We start from the raw sequence: 16,276 nt of genomic DNA on the forward strand, positions 1-16,276 counted from the left end.
TAAAAAGAAAAATGAAAAATTACAGGTTACATTAGTATTGAAATGGTTGCTTATGAAAAGCAAAATAAATTCATACATATAGATAAGGTCTCCTGTTTTGGGCTTTTTTTTTTGGTGAGCCAAGTTGCTTCTTTTGGGCTTGTTTCCATAGACCTGCTTGTTTCTCCTGCAAGATCTGGCAACACTGCTGTACGGCTGACAGCGTGAGATAAGATTATAATTCTTCAAGACAGGAATGTTCTGTTAGTATGTTAAGAACATTTTCATCCTGTCTTTCCATTTCAACAGTATGGTCTTCTTTGCAGCAGTTAAAGCTACAAGCATAAAGGGTTGCAGTTGTGTCAGCATGTGTCCTATTGGAGCAAACCAGAGGAACAGAGGAGGATGTTGAAGTCAATACTCATCTAATGCAATGTGTGCATGTGTTGGTGTCAGAGAAGCCCTTTTGATAGAGTTTGTGGGTAGTAAGCAGAAGTTGGTACTCTATCAGTTGAGTTTTAGAGTTGCATGCTGTAGAGCAGATATTACTGTAGTTTTTGATAGTTGTCAACAGAGTGCTGTACACAGATTTGTTCCATTTGTCTGAAGACAGTGAGACTGAGGTGTGTTGTGAGAAGCGAATTTTATACACTTATCATGACATCTACTCTTAAGCAGACAGGCCACACACTCCACATCACCTGAGCAGCAGGTGACCTTAGCACATCTCGGTACCTCTCCAGCAGCTCAAGTAGAGGGTCAGCCTTGGTAATGAAGCTTTAACTCACACTTTACTATTCTGCATGTGTGATACTGTTCTGTCTTCTGTGTAATACAACTACAGCTCACCACTATCTCTGTGTGTAGAGTTGTTCTCCCATGTAACTTACAGTCTAAGGTGATAATAGCACTTTATATGAGCATCTCACGATATGTTTAGTGCCAGTAATAATATGCCAGTACTTTAGTATTAAGTATTTTCAGTAATTTATTAAGACTTTTTGCTAATTAACAACTAGGAACCCAAATATAGTGAGTTTGTACTTATCAGCTAAACCAACTTAACACTTTTTTCCATTAAAAAAAAAAATTGTAACAAATTGCACCACCCTCTCTGTAAAATGTGCTAGAAATTAACCATGAAATACCTGCAAATTACTCTGAACATTTCAAGGAAATTGTTACCACAGTAATTTACTGTGTTTCTGCACAGTTTATTACTGTGAATATTCTTACAGTACAATACTGTGATTAGGCCTAAAAACACATTAATCAACATGATACTGTAGAAAAATACAGCAGTGAACACACTAGTCTTTCTAGTGAAGTTTAATTATGTAAAATGGTGTAATTCTTGTAACTTCGTGTAACATTAATCATGTCATGTTTTATGCAATATGTATTTTTATTGTCATGCCCTTTGTAAAATGTTCACTTTGAAAAAATGAAAACTGTGAAAATTAGTCATGTGACTCAGATGTATCACACCGACGAGTACTCATGCAGTTGTACTGAGCGAACCTGAAGAAGCTACAGGCGAAACGCGTTGTTCGCTCCTAATGAAGTCAAAGTAAAGCCATCTCAGTGTGCCGTGGTTAATTTTGATTTTCACCTTACATGTTCCTGCAACCGACCAGCAGCTGACTGAAAATACTGGCTGTGCATGGAGAACTCCGTCCTTTTATATTATATATATATTTATATCAAGTTCAGTGATTTGATTTTTTTTTTAAGTTGTAGTGGGCTTAAGAAGTGACATCAGTATTATTTTTCGTGAGGACTTGTTTAACTGTGGCTACAGATTTAAACAAGCTTTTTACATATTGGATTTTTAACTTTGTCTTTGTAATATTTGCTAATTTTTGTAATATATACAGTTTAAAACTTTATGACAGAATGATATTTAGAGGACAGACATGGTAGAATGTTTTCAGAAATCATAAGAACTGGAAACACTGAAAAGAAAATATTCTAATTTACTATATTCTTATTTACTGTGTTAAATTAGGCTGTGTTAAGTAAGCTCATGCAGTCCAAATATTTCCTGCTGTTGCTACTTCACATTAAAAGCTTCTCACTGGTGTACCACTGCATGGCTTTTATTATGAAGCATGTACAAGAAATGCAAAACAGACTGCACTATTGGTCACTAAACATTGGTCTAAACAGCAAAATGTTTTGTACTGTTTGTTCAGCAGATCAGTTTTATATATTGCAAAGGAGGATGTGTAAAAGAGGAAACAGCCACAGTGAGCTTGTATACGAAGAGCTGCAGGCAACAGGCTCTTTTACTACAGTTTTTTTGTTCTGCTGTCTTGTCTGAAGGAAAACCATCTGCACTGTGAACCACAGATATTATTGCTGCAGTTCACTATTCAGTGCAGGTATTTCTGCAATATGGAAGAGGGCCATTAGATTTCTGTAAACATGGTGCACAATCCCTGTGCACAATTAAAACAGGTAATAAGTAAAATGTAGTAGTTGCTGTTCAACAGTTAATAAATAATTGTCATTTAAAGAGTTGGTTCTGCACTCATTTAATGAAATTTAAACGTGTGGTTTGAAAGTTTACAGCATTACATAAATAACTGTAATCTAATTTACCACAAAACGTCTGGTGCTATAACCCAATACACAGCAACAGAAAATTACTGTATTTTATTTTACAGCTGCTTACAGCTACTCAAATAGTAGATACAGTATCATTATATTACTGTTTCATTTTACAGTTATGATTTCCTTACTGTGATTTTAAGTACAGTACCATTAAATTACTATGTTTCATTTTACAGTTACAATATTGCTACTGTAAATAAAAATACAGTAAACTTACTGTGATTTATTTTACAGTAAATTTACTGTGTTTTTATTTATAGTTATTAACTGGCAGCAATTGACAAGTAACTTACTGTAAAATAAATTACAGTAAGTTACTTGTCAATTGTTGCCAGTTAATTAGTGTAAAAATCACAGTAAGGTTTTTACAGTGTAAATAGCAGAATAAACAACAACAGAACATGAGGATTAACACATTGTCACATCATCACATGCCTGAACAGAAACAGATTAACAAAACGAAAACATACATTGAATCCTCCGGTGCCGAGTGCACTGTATAACTGGCATAATAGCCTTGATCTCACGTGTAGGAAAATATTTTATAACTTATTAAAATAATAGCAAATTGTAGCCAGACTTTCTAATGTATGAACAGATTAACGAACAAAAAACACACATTGAATCCTCTGGTGGCGAGAGCCTTGAAACGAAAACCTCCTCCTCCTCCTCTGCTCCCGGCTTATTCATGATCAAAAACAGCCAACAGGTTAACAAAACGGAAAGTTGTGGTCACATTTTTCAGACCTCAACCTCGAAGTTTGTGTGACGCTCAAAGCAATTTATCTGCCATTTTACAGCCACAACAGTAGGTTATGGCCAGTGGTGTATTAGCCATACGGTATACTGGGACAAATGCCATGTTTTTGGGCCGGTGGACTGTCAAAACATATCCGTTCTTACCAGCCCTCTCTGTGTGTCTGTTATTCAGCGTGCAGATAAGAGTGAGCTGCATGCCTGTCTCAGCCAATCACAGACAAGCACCTTCTTTTACTCTCACTGCCAGAAGGGGGAGACAAAAGCTCCGCACTCCAGCTTTAATTGTTTAACTGAAAGTATTAATCGGTCAAAATTAAATAAATAATAATAAAGTAATTAAGAACATCCCTAATGGTTTACACTCTAATAATGTGTGTGTGTATTGATTACTGATGGTGGCTGGTCAGGATGATTATCAGCTAATTGTACTCAGTTTCTAACAGCAGTATGCAGTAGATGGTTGCCTTTTGTGTGCGTGTTTTAAAACTAAATTCCTAATTAAACATGATTTGCTTGATGGTCACGATGAAACTTTGAAGCTCATGGCATGACCTCCCCTTTCTGTCAGCTGCTGTGTGTCTGCAGTGTATTTACTACTTTTTTACACGTGGTTTCAGGCCAGTTGGAGGAGTTAAACCTGTGACTTTCTGCCTTTGTATAATTATCCAGGCTGCTGCTGTTTCTACTGTATTTCATGCAGTTTACGGGCTTTTCAAACAGAAATACTCCAACATACAGCAGCTGAAAGTGCTCTGTTCATTTTTCAAGTACAGGACGACACCTTTTGAAATGTGATTGTCTTAGCTGATATGATCTAAGAAACGTTACCTAGACACCACTTGGAAAATAAAAAGGTTGTTTAATGAAAATGAGTTAATAACAGGAACAATCAGTGTGTAGTGTCTGTTGTTTCTCTTCACAGTTGTTGTTCAGTAATAACTGAATGAATGAATTAATTTACATTTTCTTTTTGGCTGGTTTTTCAGAACAAACCACTGCACACACGAGGGCAGCTTCTGTTTATAAATTTCACCAGGAGCAGGATGGGAAAAATGAATTTAGCTGTAGTCTTGCAAATAGTGACTCTGCAAGATCCCCAGTCTTTGCAAGATCTTAGTCTGTAACTAAACTCAGTGACTTATGACACATTGTTTTGTTTTAGACATGAGAGGATGTCAGACTTAAGTCTTTTAAAAGTCTTTTCAAAGTCCTCTAGTGTATAAATCTAATGGCTTGGTGACTCAGCTGGGAAGCCCTCCCCTCCCTCCTTCCAACCTTGGTACAGATTGCCCCCACGGCAAACCTCTTGTTCCACAGGAAGCACTGTGTCACACATACTGGTGTCAACCAGTATGCCCATTGTTCTGTCTCGTGCGCAACTCTCAAATTTTTCAATAAGATTTTGAAATATGTCTTTTGTCTGATCTTTTTTAAAGCACAGTGCACCCCCACCCCTCTTGTACTGTGTCTTTGCTCTGTTTACATCACCGATGCAGATCCACGGCAGATTATTATCTGTAGCTACACACCACTTGGAATGATCATTTGTAGTGTCCCAGCCAGTCACAGCTATAATATTGAGCACTTGATATTGATTCTTTTTGCAGTAGGAAACATCACAGTCTTTCTGGCAGCCCCACGTCTGGGCCTTCAAATTACTGTGGACTTCCTTTGCAATAGTGACGTACAGATCTCCAACTGCAAGAACAACAACACAGCAGCCATGTTACACAGACAGTCCACTGACATCACACACCACACAAGAGCTGCAACCACTGACAAAATTAATCAGCATCTGTTTTGATAATTGAATAATTGTTTTGGTTATTTTACAGGCATAAAATGTCAAACATTTGCTGCTTCCAGCTTCTCAAATATGATGATGTTATGGTTTTATTTGTCTTCTTTGGTGGTAACTGAATCTCTTTGTGCTTTGGACAGTTGGTCAGACAAAACAAGACATTTGAAGCGGTCTCTCTGGGTCAAACTGAAACTAACTTTGCTTTGGGACATATGATTTTCTACATTAGCTAAAGTGATTGAAGCCATCATGAAGATATCTCACCTTCTGGATCCTCTGACTTTTGTTTAGCAAAGCTGTAAAACTCTTGACCTCCTCTTGATTTCAGTGGCTGAGAGGGCTTGGGCGGAGTAACTTGAACCCAGTTTGTAGCGTCTATAAGTTCTTGATGAAAGTCTGATGGAATATAATATTCAAATGGGAAAGCTCCGATGTACTGCAGGTGTTTACCTGAAAATATAACACAACATGTTTAAAATAATATTTAGTTCATCCAATAAGATTGCAAACATGAAGTTTTAAGTTGGAGATCATTACCTATAGATGCGAACTGGTTGTACTTGAATGTTACACACATAAACGTCTGAGCGTGTTTTTCTCCATTTGGAGGCCAGAAATTATTTTGATCTCTTCTGAAAGGGAACTGAGGTGTGCTGTGGAGGAGCCAGACTCCAGGGGCTTCAGTACTGGTTTTATCCACCATCACAACTCCTGTTGAACATAAACAGTTAGACAGCAGCTCATCTGATGCCATTAATCCAAACAGAAGCTGACGGTCCAGGCCAACTCCACGCTCTGAGCATAAGAAAACCATTCGCTGATGTCTTTGAATTAATAAATTCTTGTACTAAACTTTCCTGAACTATAATTTATTCTTCCACACATCTGTCAGAGGGCTCCTGCTCTGTTTACATCACATCTCATCCCGCTCTCTTACAAATCACATTTATTTACAACTCATTTGTTTCCCCAGCTGGTGTCACTAAAACGCTTCATCATGGAAGTATATTGATGACAAAAGATTTGAGAGAGCACAAAACAAATCTGATCACTATTCAGTGTCCCAACAGTCAGGAGGAGTTTTTAAGCTGCTTTGGGATTCTCCTGCTCGCAGTTATCAGATCTGTGTAAATCCTCTGAGCTCAAACTCACACTGAAAGCACTTCATCTTCTGTAAGACCCCTGCTTCTACTTTTAGACAAAGAGCAGAATTCATTGTCTCTATTATCTTAAAAATCTGAATGCTTTGACACTGAATAAGTAAAATCATATTCAGTTTGTTGGCAAACAATCCTTTTTTACAATTAATGGCAGTTAACTTAATTTAATAATAGTTTCTAGCTGTATATCAAACTGAACTCTAACCCTCCTGTCATTTTCTGAACCAGATGTTTATATTAGCAGATTAAGTTATTAGAAAACATCATGAATGAGGCTCATTGTTATCTTGGTGGACGTTGTCTGCAAGTTCAGATATTTTGGCATCAAATTAATGAAACAGTGAACATGTTATTGACTTTACATTTCCTCATTATGTTACTAGAAAATTTAAGATGCATTAAGTTTCATAATAAACATATTTAGTTGTTGTATATGAACATTATTAGAGCTGCAACAAATGATTATTATGAATATTATAGATTAATCTGCTGATACTTTTAAACCATTAATTAATCAGTTGTTTGGTGAATAAAACATCAGAAAATACTGAACAATGCTCGTGAAGAAAGGTGAAAACATTTCTAGAACTCATGTGGAAGTCAAAGCATTAAATTAACTATAACGTAAGACAATTCTTCATCAAATCAAACATTTGTACTTGAAAGACAACCTTTATTATCCAAATATTTTTTAAAATTTCTGTCAATTCACCTATTGATTAAATCAGATACGTGGTTTGATCATATGACTCCAGAACAACACATAGGAGTGTTTTCTAATCTGGCGCCTCTATCAGCAGTAATCTGCACATCACTGTTAAACAATAATGATGTTTTATGATGTGACAACACTGTGGTTAAGGTCTGTGGGAAAGATCATGGTTTGGATTAAAATGATCACTCTGTCAAAGTTAGAGAAAGAGGTGGTGTGGGTTAAAGTTACTACTTCCTTAAAGTTAGGCCACCTTCATTGTCATGGCAACAGTAAACACCACAACACTTGTAGTTACTGGAAGCCAGTAGCGGTCTTCTGCAACTAAGTCCACTTTTTGCAGTTAAGGTTAAACCATCCACCCAATATATATATATATATAAAACCTGAACTAAGAGAAACTAAGAGAAAGGATCAATTACACATAAAATGCTGCCTATATAATAGGCATATAACGTTAAAAATCAATAGAATATTGGTGCATATCAGACAACATATACCAAATATACCAATATGATATATCTGGGATAAGCCAACACTGCCCAATAATATCAGCCAACCAAAATATCTTTCGGGCTCTAGTTTGAACATCACAAACACTCAACTTCTTGTTTTATTTCAGTTTAATTTAACACTGCTGACATGTGCTGTGTGACCGTCTGTTTCTAGATTTCCTCTATTTGTCATATTTAATGAACAAGCTGATAGAGAAGTTTGATTGTTTGATTTCATGACACCATGACTGATGTGTTTGAAGCCTGTTTGTTTCAGAAATATGATGTTCATTCCTCTGTGTTTGCTGAAGACATGATGAAACTCAAAGATATGTTCTCTGTGAGAGAGATGCTTTCTCTGCTTACCTTTACCGTGGCCAAACCTGGGGTTAGCGCTGCATCCTGGAGGTTGATCACTGTAGCTGATGAATCCAAATTTTTCTGGCTATGAAAGATGCAAAATGAAGAGAGGAAACATTTGAGAAACATGCTTTTCTTAGTGTGTCAGGACCAAATTTACAACATGCAAGCTGCAACTAGCAATGTGACATCATTTCCTCTGGTGTTAATTTTGTGTTAAACTAATCAAAAGAAACCCCATAATTGTGACCCATGCATGAGTGTGCAACAGGACTGTAGGAGCTGTCAGATGTATCTGCAGGTTGTGAAAGAGGATGCTGGCAGTGTTTGTGATCTGTGTGTCAGCAGCGCTCTCTGAAACTGGCTCCTGTGTGTCCTCACACAGTCAGCATTTAAATGAACTTACTCTACAAACATGTTTTACATTGTGAGGATGCATGCAGCCAATCTGAGGAGGGCAACAACACAGCATGTCATCTACTGTAGCCAGCAGTAAAATTCCAACAGTTTCTATTAAAATAAACACATTTTGCTTTTAGCTTGTTGCGTATATGTTTAGAAAGTTTGTAGTTTTTATTCACTGTCAGCTTTCTGTCGAACCACTGCAGGAGGGAGAGGAGCGTTTCTCTCCCTCTTCTTCTCTTGTGTTGCATAAATTCATGTGAAACATGATCACAGATGGCCTGATGATACTGCGACATTTTAAAGCCTACTTTACCACAAATAAAGAATCATGTTCAATATTTAACAAGGTTGTAAGGCAGCATGTTGTGGTGCTGACTGTGACTGTGATGTAATCCAGAGGTGGAAGAAGTACACAGATACTTTACTGCAGTAAAAGTACCAATACAGCAATATAAAAATACTCTATAACAAGTAAATCCTGCATGAAAAAATCCCACCACAGTAAAAGTACATAAGTATTATGTTCTTCATGTAGTCTTGATGTAGTATTGCAGTAAAAGTAGTGGTTTGGTTCCTCTGACTGATATATTATTATATATGACATCATTAGATTATTAATACTGAAGCATCAGTGTTAGAGCAGCATGTTACTGTTGTAGCTGCTGGAAGTGGAGCTAGTTTCAACTACTTTATATACAGTTAGCTAGTTTAGTCCAGTGGTTCCCAACCTAGAGGTCGGGCCCTTCCAAAGGATCACCAGATAAATCTGAGGGGTCACGAGATGATTAATGGGAGAGGAGAGAAGAAAAAACAAAGTTCTGATACACAAATCTGTTTTCAGTTTTTGGACTTTTCCCTCTAATCTTTGATTTTTGGTGAAATATTGGATCATTTGTACATTTATTGAAATGAAACCTTGTGAGAAGTTTTGGTGGAGCTGTTAACAACTCATAGACATCCGACTACACAATACTTTGAGATGTCAAAAGCCAAAAAGGTTGGAAACCACTTGTTTCATCTTTAACAATGTGTTGTATTTTAGAAGCTTGTTATATTATCCATTGTGTCAAATCTTCATCTGAAAAGTAACTAAAGCTGTCAAATAAATGTAGTGGAGTAGAAAGTACAACATTTCCCTCTGAAATGTAGTGGAGTGGAAGTATAAAGTAACATCAAATGGAAATACTCAAGTAATGTACAAGTACCTCAAAAGTGTACTTAAGTACAGTACTTGAGTAAATGTACTTAGTTACTTTCCAGCACTGGTATATCAACACTAGACTGTATCTGTGTCTGAGTGTAACATCACCTGCTGCTCAGTTATTTTAATCCAGTCTCTCTCTGTATGTGGCTCATTTTTCACCTGGTTTAATTTTGTGTAGCTTAGTTCACAACTCTAAAATATAAATATTACATTTGTTTTCCATCACCATCCTGAATATGAAGCTTCTGTGATGTCATTTAGACGTGTGAAATAAATATTTCAGCTGCAGTCCGAGAAGGGTGTTATATCTTTTTATGTTTTTCTCTTCTTTCCTTGTACGGGATCGTAACCACAGCTGGAAACACTGGCGTGGAGGGAACCGATGTCTATACTGTGGACCGACTTTATGTGTTGTCAGTTTATATTATTGATGTGTTTTTCCACAGTAATTAACTTCTCATGTTTGTTTGTGCTGCTCTGTGGTCCAGCTGCTGTGTGAAGAGCACAATGTGTTATTATGATGCCATTTTAAAAAGTCTTGATTGTGTCGTATTTACATCTTATGGTCAAAGACAACTCATTATCAGAACCAGACAATCAGATCTAAACAGTTTGGTTTCTTTTTCATGGAAACAGAGACAGAGTTTCTGTAGTTTAAACATGATTCTCACCATTTTTCTGATGGGCATAAGGAGCGGCCGCAGGGTGTTTGCTATGACACCATTAGGGTCGTTGATGGCCTGCATTGGCTCCTGTCCAGCCGGATCAACGTAGAGATACTCCAGACCAGTAAACCCCTCCCTTTGCAGTCTGGGCACCTTGTATATGATGTACCTGATAATGAGTAGGGAAGAGAGAAATCAGTCTGCAGATCTGACATCACAGCTCCCATATTTCTGTCTGGCTCAGACATTGACATATAAAGATGGACGACACAAAAGTGAAGCCAAAATATCTCCTTTCTTGGACTGGCCATCTTGCTTGAATTACTGGCTGAAAACCAGCCAGTAATTCAACGTAAAAAAAAAAAAGAAAAATCTGTAAAAATACAGATTTCTCCTGTATATCAAAATACTGTACATTAAAATGTCAATAAAATTACTAAAATACACTGTGAATTCACGTCTTATGTAAAATAACATGAAAAATGTGTAATTGTGAATTACCATAAAATGTAAAATTTTCAACAGAAAATTTAGATTTTTTTTTTTAATATAAAAAGACTGTTTTACAACAGAATTTTGAAAAGGTAAATCAAATATTTTATATGTGGTATATAATTTTATTACTTAAAATATAGATTAAATATACAAGATTTTACATACAATGATGTAATTAAACTCAATTTATAATGATACATTTGTGTAATTTTAAAGGACCAGTGTGTAAGATTTAGTGGCATCTAGTGGTGAGGTTGCAGATTGCAACCAACTGACTCAGCTGTAATTTGTCCTCTCTAACACATGGTGGTATCGGTGTAGTGCGGTCTGTCTAACCGCATCACAGTTGCAGATGAAGAAGACAAAGCTGCATCAGAGTCCTGACCGCAGTAACGTTTGAAGGCTTTCACTCACCAGTCCACTTCATCATTGTTTTGGTTCCGGCAGGTCACGGAGCCTTCAGAGCTGCAGCAGAGCAGAGCGACAGTCAGGACGATTGTCCACATGACTCCCTGAAACACACACAAACTGCACGTTAGATCACTTCCATTCTGATTTTCAAAGCAACACCAATTTGACATGATTCTGTTTTTTGAATTTATTTAAAATGTTTCTAAGCCATCAAAGAAAACCCTTCATCGTAAGTCCATTATCCATGCAGTGTTTCAGCCCAGGCGGTGAAGCTTTTAAATCCAAAACATGTTCTCCAGTAGCATTGAAGACACGTAGTCACTCCCTCTAGGATTTCATTCAGTTTTTTTCTGATTTTTGTGGCCAAAAATGTTCGATGTTGGAGTGACTTTTCTTAAAAACAACAATTTTGCAATGTTTAGAGCCCGGCCCAAAAGCTCAATTTCAAATAGCTTCTCATATCAACACAATACAAAACACTTCCAAAGCTTTACCGGTATTAAATGTGTCAGTTCAAATGTTTATCAGAGTGAGAGGCTTAGTACAATGAAGGTTTCCACAAAGACAAAGTAGGCTTTCAATGGAAGTGATGGGGGCCAAAATCCACAGCGTGTTCACACAGTCATTTAGTGCAAAAATGTATTTAAAAGTTGATCTGAAGCTTATATGAGGCTTTCAGTCTGAGGTAGTCATATCAAGTGGATATCTGCCACATTTACAGTCTTTTTAGCATCACATTCCCTCTTTGTTGAGCTGCGGTGGAAGTATAGTAACAAAGAGGAACTTTGGCACTAAAAAGACTAACGTTTAAAGATATCTACTTGATTTGACTCATCTGGATGCTGAAGCTTCATATTAGTTTCAGATCAACTTTTAAATGCATTAATGGTCAGTATGAACAGGAAGAATGATTACAGCAAGACAAACATTTTTTAATGTTCATTTGGGCTCCTGACTGATTAAACTTGAAAAAGTTTGAACTCGTCCTTTAAAGACAATTTTTAAAGAGTCCAAAATTTTTTTTTTTTACTGGGACTGTGAAATTATTTTTTTTTATTTTATGTGAACAAATATGTATTTTATCAGTATAGTTTTCCTCATTGCAGTTTAAAGTGAAATACATCTCATATCTTTAGATTTTGATGTAACATCTGAAATTGTGATGTATTTCTGAGATGCTCTTTTCTGTCCAGTAGTAGTAGAAGTACTTTTAAATGTTGCCTGTGAACCAGATATCAACCTTCTGTCTGGAGGAAGAAAGGTTAAACACGCTAAACCAATCGGGGAGAAGAAGAAAAAACATATCACCTGTTTCCAGCCTCAGTTTCAGGCAGGAGTGATGCTTCCTCCTTTTCTAACAGCTCTCTGTTGTCCCAGAGTGTCGCTCACTGCTGCACCAGAGGGTTGGACGACGAAGCAAGTTCAACATACCCAGGCTTTGTTTGTGTGAGCTGGCTCGACAAACCCTAAACTCGCAATCAGAGATAAGTGGTATCACAACGGTGGTTATCAACTTTCTTTGTTAACGCAGGCCGCTTCAGGCTCTGTACGCATTCCCATAAAAGGGGCGTTTGGTGCGTCATTTCACTCTTCTTCCACACAACATTGACAGATCGCGTGTCGTACTTCAGTCAGGAAGGACGGGTCATTATAATGGAGAGCTATGAAGAATATAAATACATTATGACAGCAAAAAGCAACACTGTTGCTGCAAATAAGGGGAGAGAATATTGCTGATCATGTAAATTCATAAGATAATATAATTATTTTACCACTCAATACTCTCTCAATGATTCCCACGTTCAGAGCTCTTAAACTTTAAACTTGATGCAGCAGATTTAAACATTATACTCAAGAAGTGCATTTAAGTCTGTCCCATAATGAGGGATAAGTGGAAATCACATTAGTTTTTGGCCAATTCAAAGTGAAATTAATTTAATAGATTGAATATTATGTGATAAATACCAATACACTAATTGGTTTTCTTTCATTAGTTTTTTTTTGGGGGGGGTTTTGTGTTTTGTTTTGTTTTGTTTTGTTTGTTTGTTTTACAATTTGAAATACAGTTTGATATATTTTAACAAAATCCCATTCAACAAGTAACCCTAACCAATTGCACCATTAGAAATTTACAATATGACATATAAAAACAATAGCAAGTATGATAAGAGACCAATCAATAGTTGCAGCGGATAGTTGCAGCACCTGCTGCAGCGGCGTCAGAATAAGTTTTGAAGTGGGGGACATCCAGTTTTGGATGGAGTAAAAGTCATGATCAGATTGTCGCTGTTTCAGCCATAACGCTAATGTAGCCTCGTACACGGTAATATAGTTTAATTAATGTTACACAATAACATTTACACTTCAATGTGTTTCAAGAATAAAACACGAGACGCTACATTTGCTGAAAAGAAAGTTGGAAAAGAGGCTGATGAGCTGCTAACCCGACGTGTCATTCATAAAAAGGAAGAATATCGAGTTATTACCGACCAGTCTGATGTGTGTAGAGGTGTGTGTGGTTATACTGTAGCAGCCTGGTGTCGTTTTCAGCTGATTTAATGAAGGTAAACACAGTGAACGGCCGTGCGTAATGGCACTGCGCTCTGACGCACATATCAGTCCTGCTGGCGCCAGATGCTGCAGAGATTTAATGAACTGAAGAAGAAGCTTCTCATACTGTATAAACAGCTATTGACAGCAGATACTGTAAGAATCACTCACATTCATTTACAGATCAATACAGATATTTTAACCACATTAAACGTTATTTTCTTTGCCGACTTTGGTTGGAGAGTGTTTAATTAAAATAACATTTATATTTGAAGCATTAATCCGTTATTGCAGCACATTTACAGCAAGTATTTAGTTTGCTCTTGTTGATAAAATCATCAAGTGGCAGCGGAGTGACTTTGCTGCAGAAACAGACGCAGTTCTGAGACATTTTCCACAAAAGCATCAACAACTCGCTTTGTGCTGCGTATTTGCGCGTCTCCTCCCGGCAGTTCACCGTGCATAGAGCGCAGGGCACCACAATACCACACAGACGGACAAAACACATCTCAGGTCAGGAAAATATCAAACTGTCCGTGTGCTGCTCGCGCTGGTCGAAAAACTATTATTGGTCAAATTATTTAAACTAGTCTAAACTGGCAGCCATAATACTAACTGTCCTATTATGGTTGGTTTACTGTGACCGTAATACCTGGCTTAGACGTTACCACTTTATTACCACAACACCTGAAAGACAAAATGTCTAGGTGTCCCTCTATTCGGGTGTCAGACTGTGGCTGCTCACTGCTCCTAAATAGTTAGGATGGATAAATAATATAACGGTATAATAGGATGGCTAAGGATAGGATGCTCAGTATAAATACCTGGTATATAAAAATTACCTAGAAAATAAAGAGATTGTGATTCTAACAGGATGGTGAAGTGTCAACAAGCACTAAACAACATCCAATCACAGCTGAGACAAAAGGTTTGTGACGTCACATCAGGTGAACCGTTTGGAAGAAGTACTGAGACCTTTTACTCTGCCAGGTACCACAGGAGTCTTGAGGGGGCTTATAGCCCCCCAGTTGTACTTTTTGCCCCCTCTGTTTAAGCTTTGTGTATCTATAGTAAAATGGCAAAAACAACAAAATTGTTGGCCAAGATAAGTGCGACTGTTGCTTTGATGTTGATTCAGAACAGTGGACAGCTTGTTTCTACACATGTTCTACTTTGACAGAGAATCATTCATAAAGAATAAGAACTGTATTCTTTAATTTTGAAACAGCAGCCTTATGTTGTTGTGTTGCCTTTCTGAGGATGTTGAATGGTTAAATCAATGAATCTTATTTTATTTTTAACAGCCTCCTCAGTCACTTCATCCTGACTGGACCTGCTTTCACTCAAAAAGTAGCGAAACCAAAATTTAAAAACACTCCTTAACAAATAAAAGTATTGCATTCAAAGTCTTCCTTAAATAAAAGTACTCATGAAGTAAACTGGCCCCACTCATTGTTATATTTATTATATATACATGTCACACAATCATTTGATTTAGATGTTTGTTTAAATTTAGTTAATTTGCCTTGTGATAAAACACAGAGACAGAGGGATAAAACATGTCAGAGTAATGATGAGTCCTATATAAATAAGTCATCTCCAGTAACAGCTATTTAACTCTAATTATATCACAGCTTCAGTGATATTGATTACTTTTCCCATTCCCTCTGAAATCTGTCAGAAAACATTAGAGATACCTGCCACCTTCAACTTCCACATTTAACAACTTCAACCAGACTGTTGAGGTTTTCAAAGAGGAAAACGACTTTCTCCACTCTGTAAATTCACATTCATCCATCAGACTGCCACCTCAGTTAATTTTAAGCATTGAACTGATGTTCTTATGCACAGTGTGTTCCCAGGAGCAGCTGAATAAGCTCCCAGATCACCAACATTATAAGCCACTAATACTAAGGAGGTCAAAGGTCACAGAATGCACAGTGTCCTGCAAATATCACTGTGTTTCTAAGAAGATCACAAAGCACATGCGCACGAAATAAAGGGGAAAAATGCTGTTGATACTGGCAGAATGCATTTCATATACTTCAGCTCTTATTGGTACAATAAGGTGATTTATAGCTTATAATCTTATTTCTGTATTTGCCATCATGTTTAAGCAGAGAATCAACGTTATTGTCCACTCAGTTAGAAATGGAAGTTGGCCTCAAAGAAAATTTTAATATACAAGAAAGAGGTCATTCAAAATCTATTGTTGCATAGAACAATTACTCTAAAATATCATGATGCTTTTAAAACTTGGATCCCAAAAGTCAAAAAGAAGAAGAGAACATGTGAAGTCCAAGTCCTATAAATCTTATTTTAAATCTCCAGTTAGTTATTTCATTTTCTTAATAGTGTCTGTAATCTGATTTCTGGTCTTTAATTACCAGTTACCTTTTTATTCCAGTAGCTGTTATCCCTCAAACTGTATGTAATCCCTCACTACACTGGTAGTAGTGAATGGTAAACGTGATAGGTGACTAATCTGTTCAGACTAAGCCTCCGGTCTGTGTTTACTCGTCTGTCTGGGCAGAGGCTGATCCTGAGCCCACCGCCTCCACAGCTCCGCAAATAAAGACATCATTATATTAGGAAGCCTGTATGTGTCTCCCTGTATGTTACACCAGTGGTTCCCAACCGGGGGTATGCGTACCCCTAGGGGTAC

The 16,276-nt window shown here is 37.1% G+C and overlaps 2 protein-coding genes across 2 annotated transcripts in view; one reads left to right on the forward strand and one right to left on the reverse strand.

Annotated features, from left to right (window-relative positions):
- The window catches only part of borcs6 (BLOC-1 related complex subunit 6), a 72,266-nt gene that overhangs the window by 40,642 nt on the left and 15,348 nt on the right, over positions 1-16,276 (forward strand). The gene's annotated exons all lie outside the window — the stretch shown is intronic.
- Positions 3,023-11,156, reverse strand: LOC122982262 (deoxyribonuclease-2-beta-like). Its single transcript, XM_044351448.1, has 7 exons — positions 11,065-11,156; positions 10,162-10,324; positions 7,888-7,966; positions 5,693-5,866; positions 5,420-5,605; positions 4,975-5,052; positions 3,023-3,030 (listed from the first exon to the last, which is right to left on the reverse strand). The coding sequence occupies exons 1-7, from the start codon at positions 11,154-11,156 to the stop codon at positions 3,023-3,025; spliced, it is 780 nt and encodes a 259-aa protein (XP_044207383.1).

The sequence above is a fragment of the Thunnus albacares genome, chromosome 5, assembly GCF_914725855.1.
Source record: "Thunnus albacares chromosome 5, fThuAlb1.1, whole genome shotgun sequence".
Taxonomy (NCBI): Eukaryota; Metazoa; Chordata; class Actinopteri; order Scombriformes; family Scombridae; genus Thunnus; species Thunnus albacares.

Excerpts from the sequence above, each read along its gene's own strand:
- LOC122982262 (XM_044351448.1), bottom strand. The coding sequence starts at position 11,156 with ATGTGGACAATCGTCCTGACTGTCGCTCTGCTCTGCTGCAGCTCTGAA. Across the intron at positions 10,325-11,064 it reads AACAATGATGAAGTGGACTG|GTACATCATATACAAGGTGC; the intron begins GTGAGTGAAAGC and ends ACTCATTATCAG. Across the intron at positions 5,606-5,692 it reads CAACCAGTTCGCATCTATAG|GTAAACACCTGCAGTACATC; the intron begins GTAATGATCTCC and ends TTATATTTTCAG.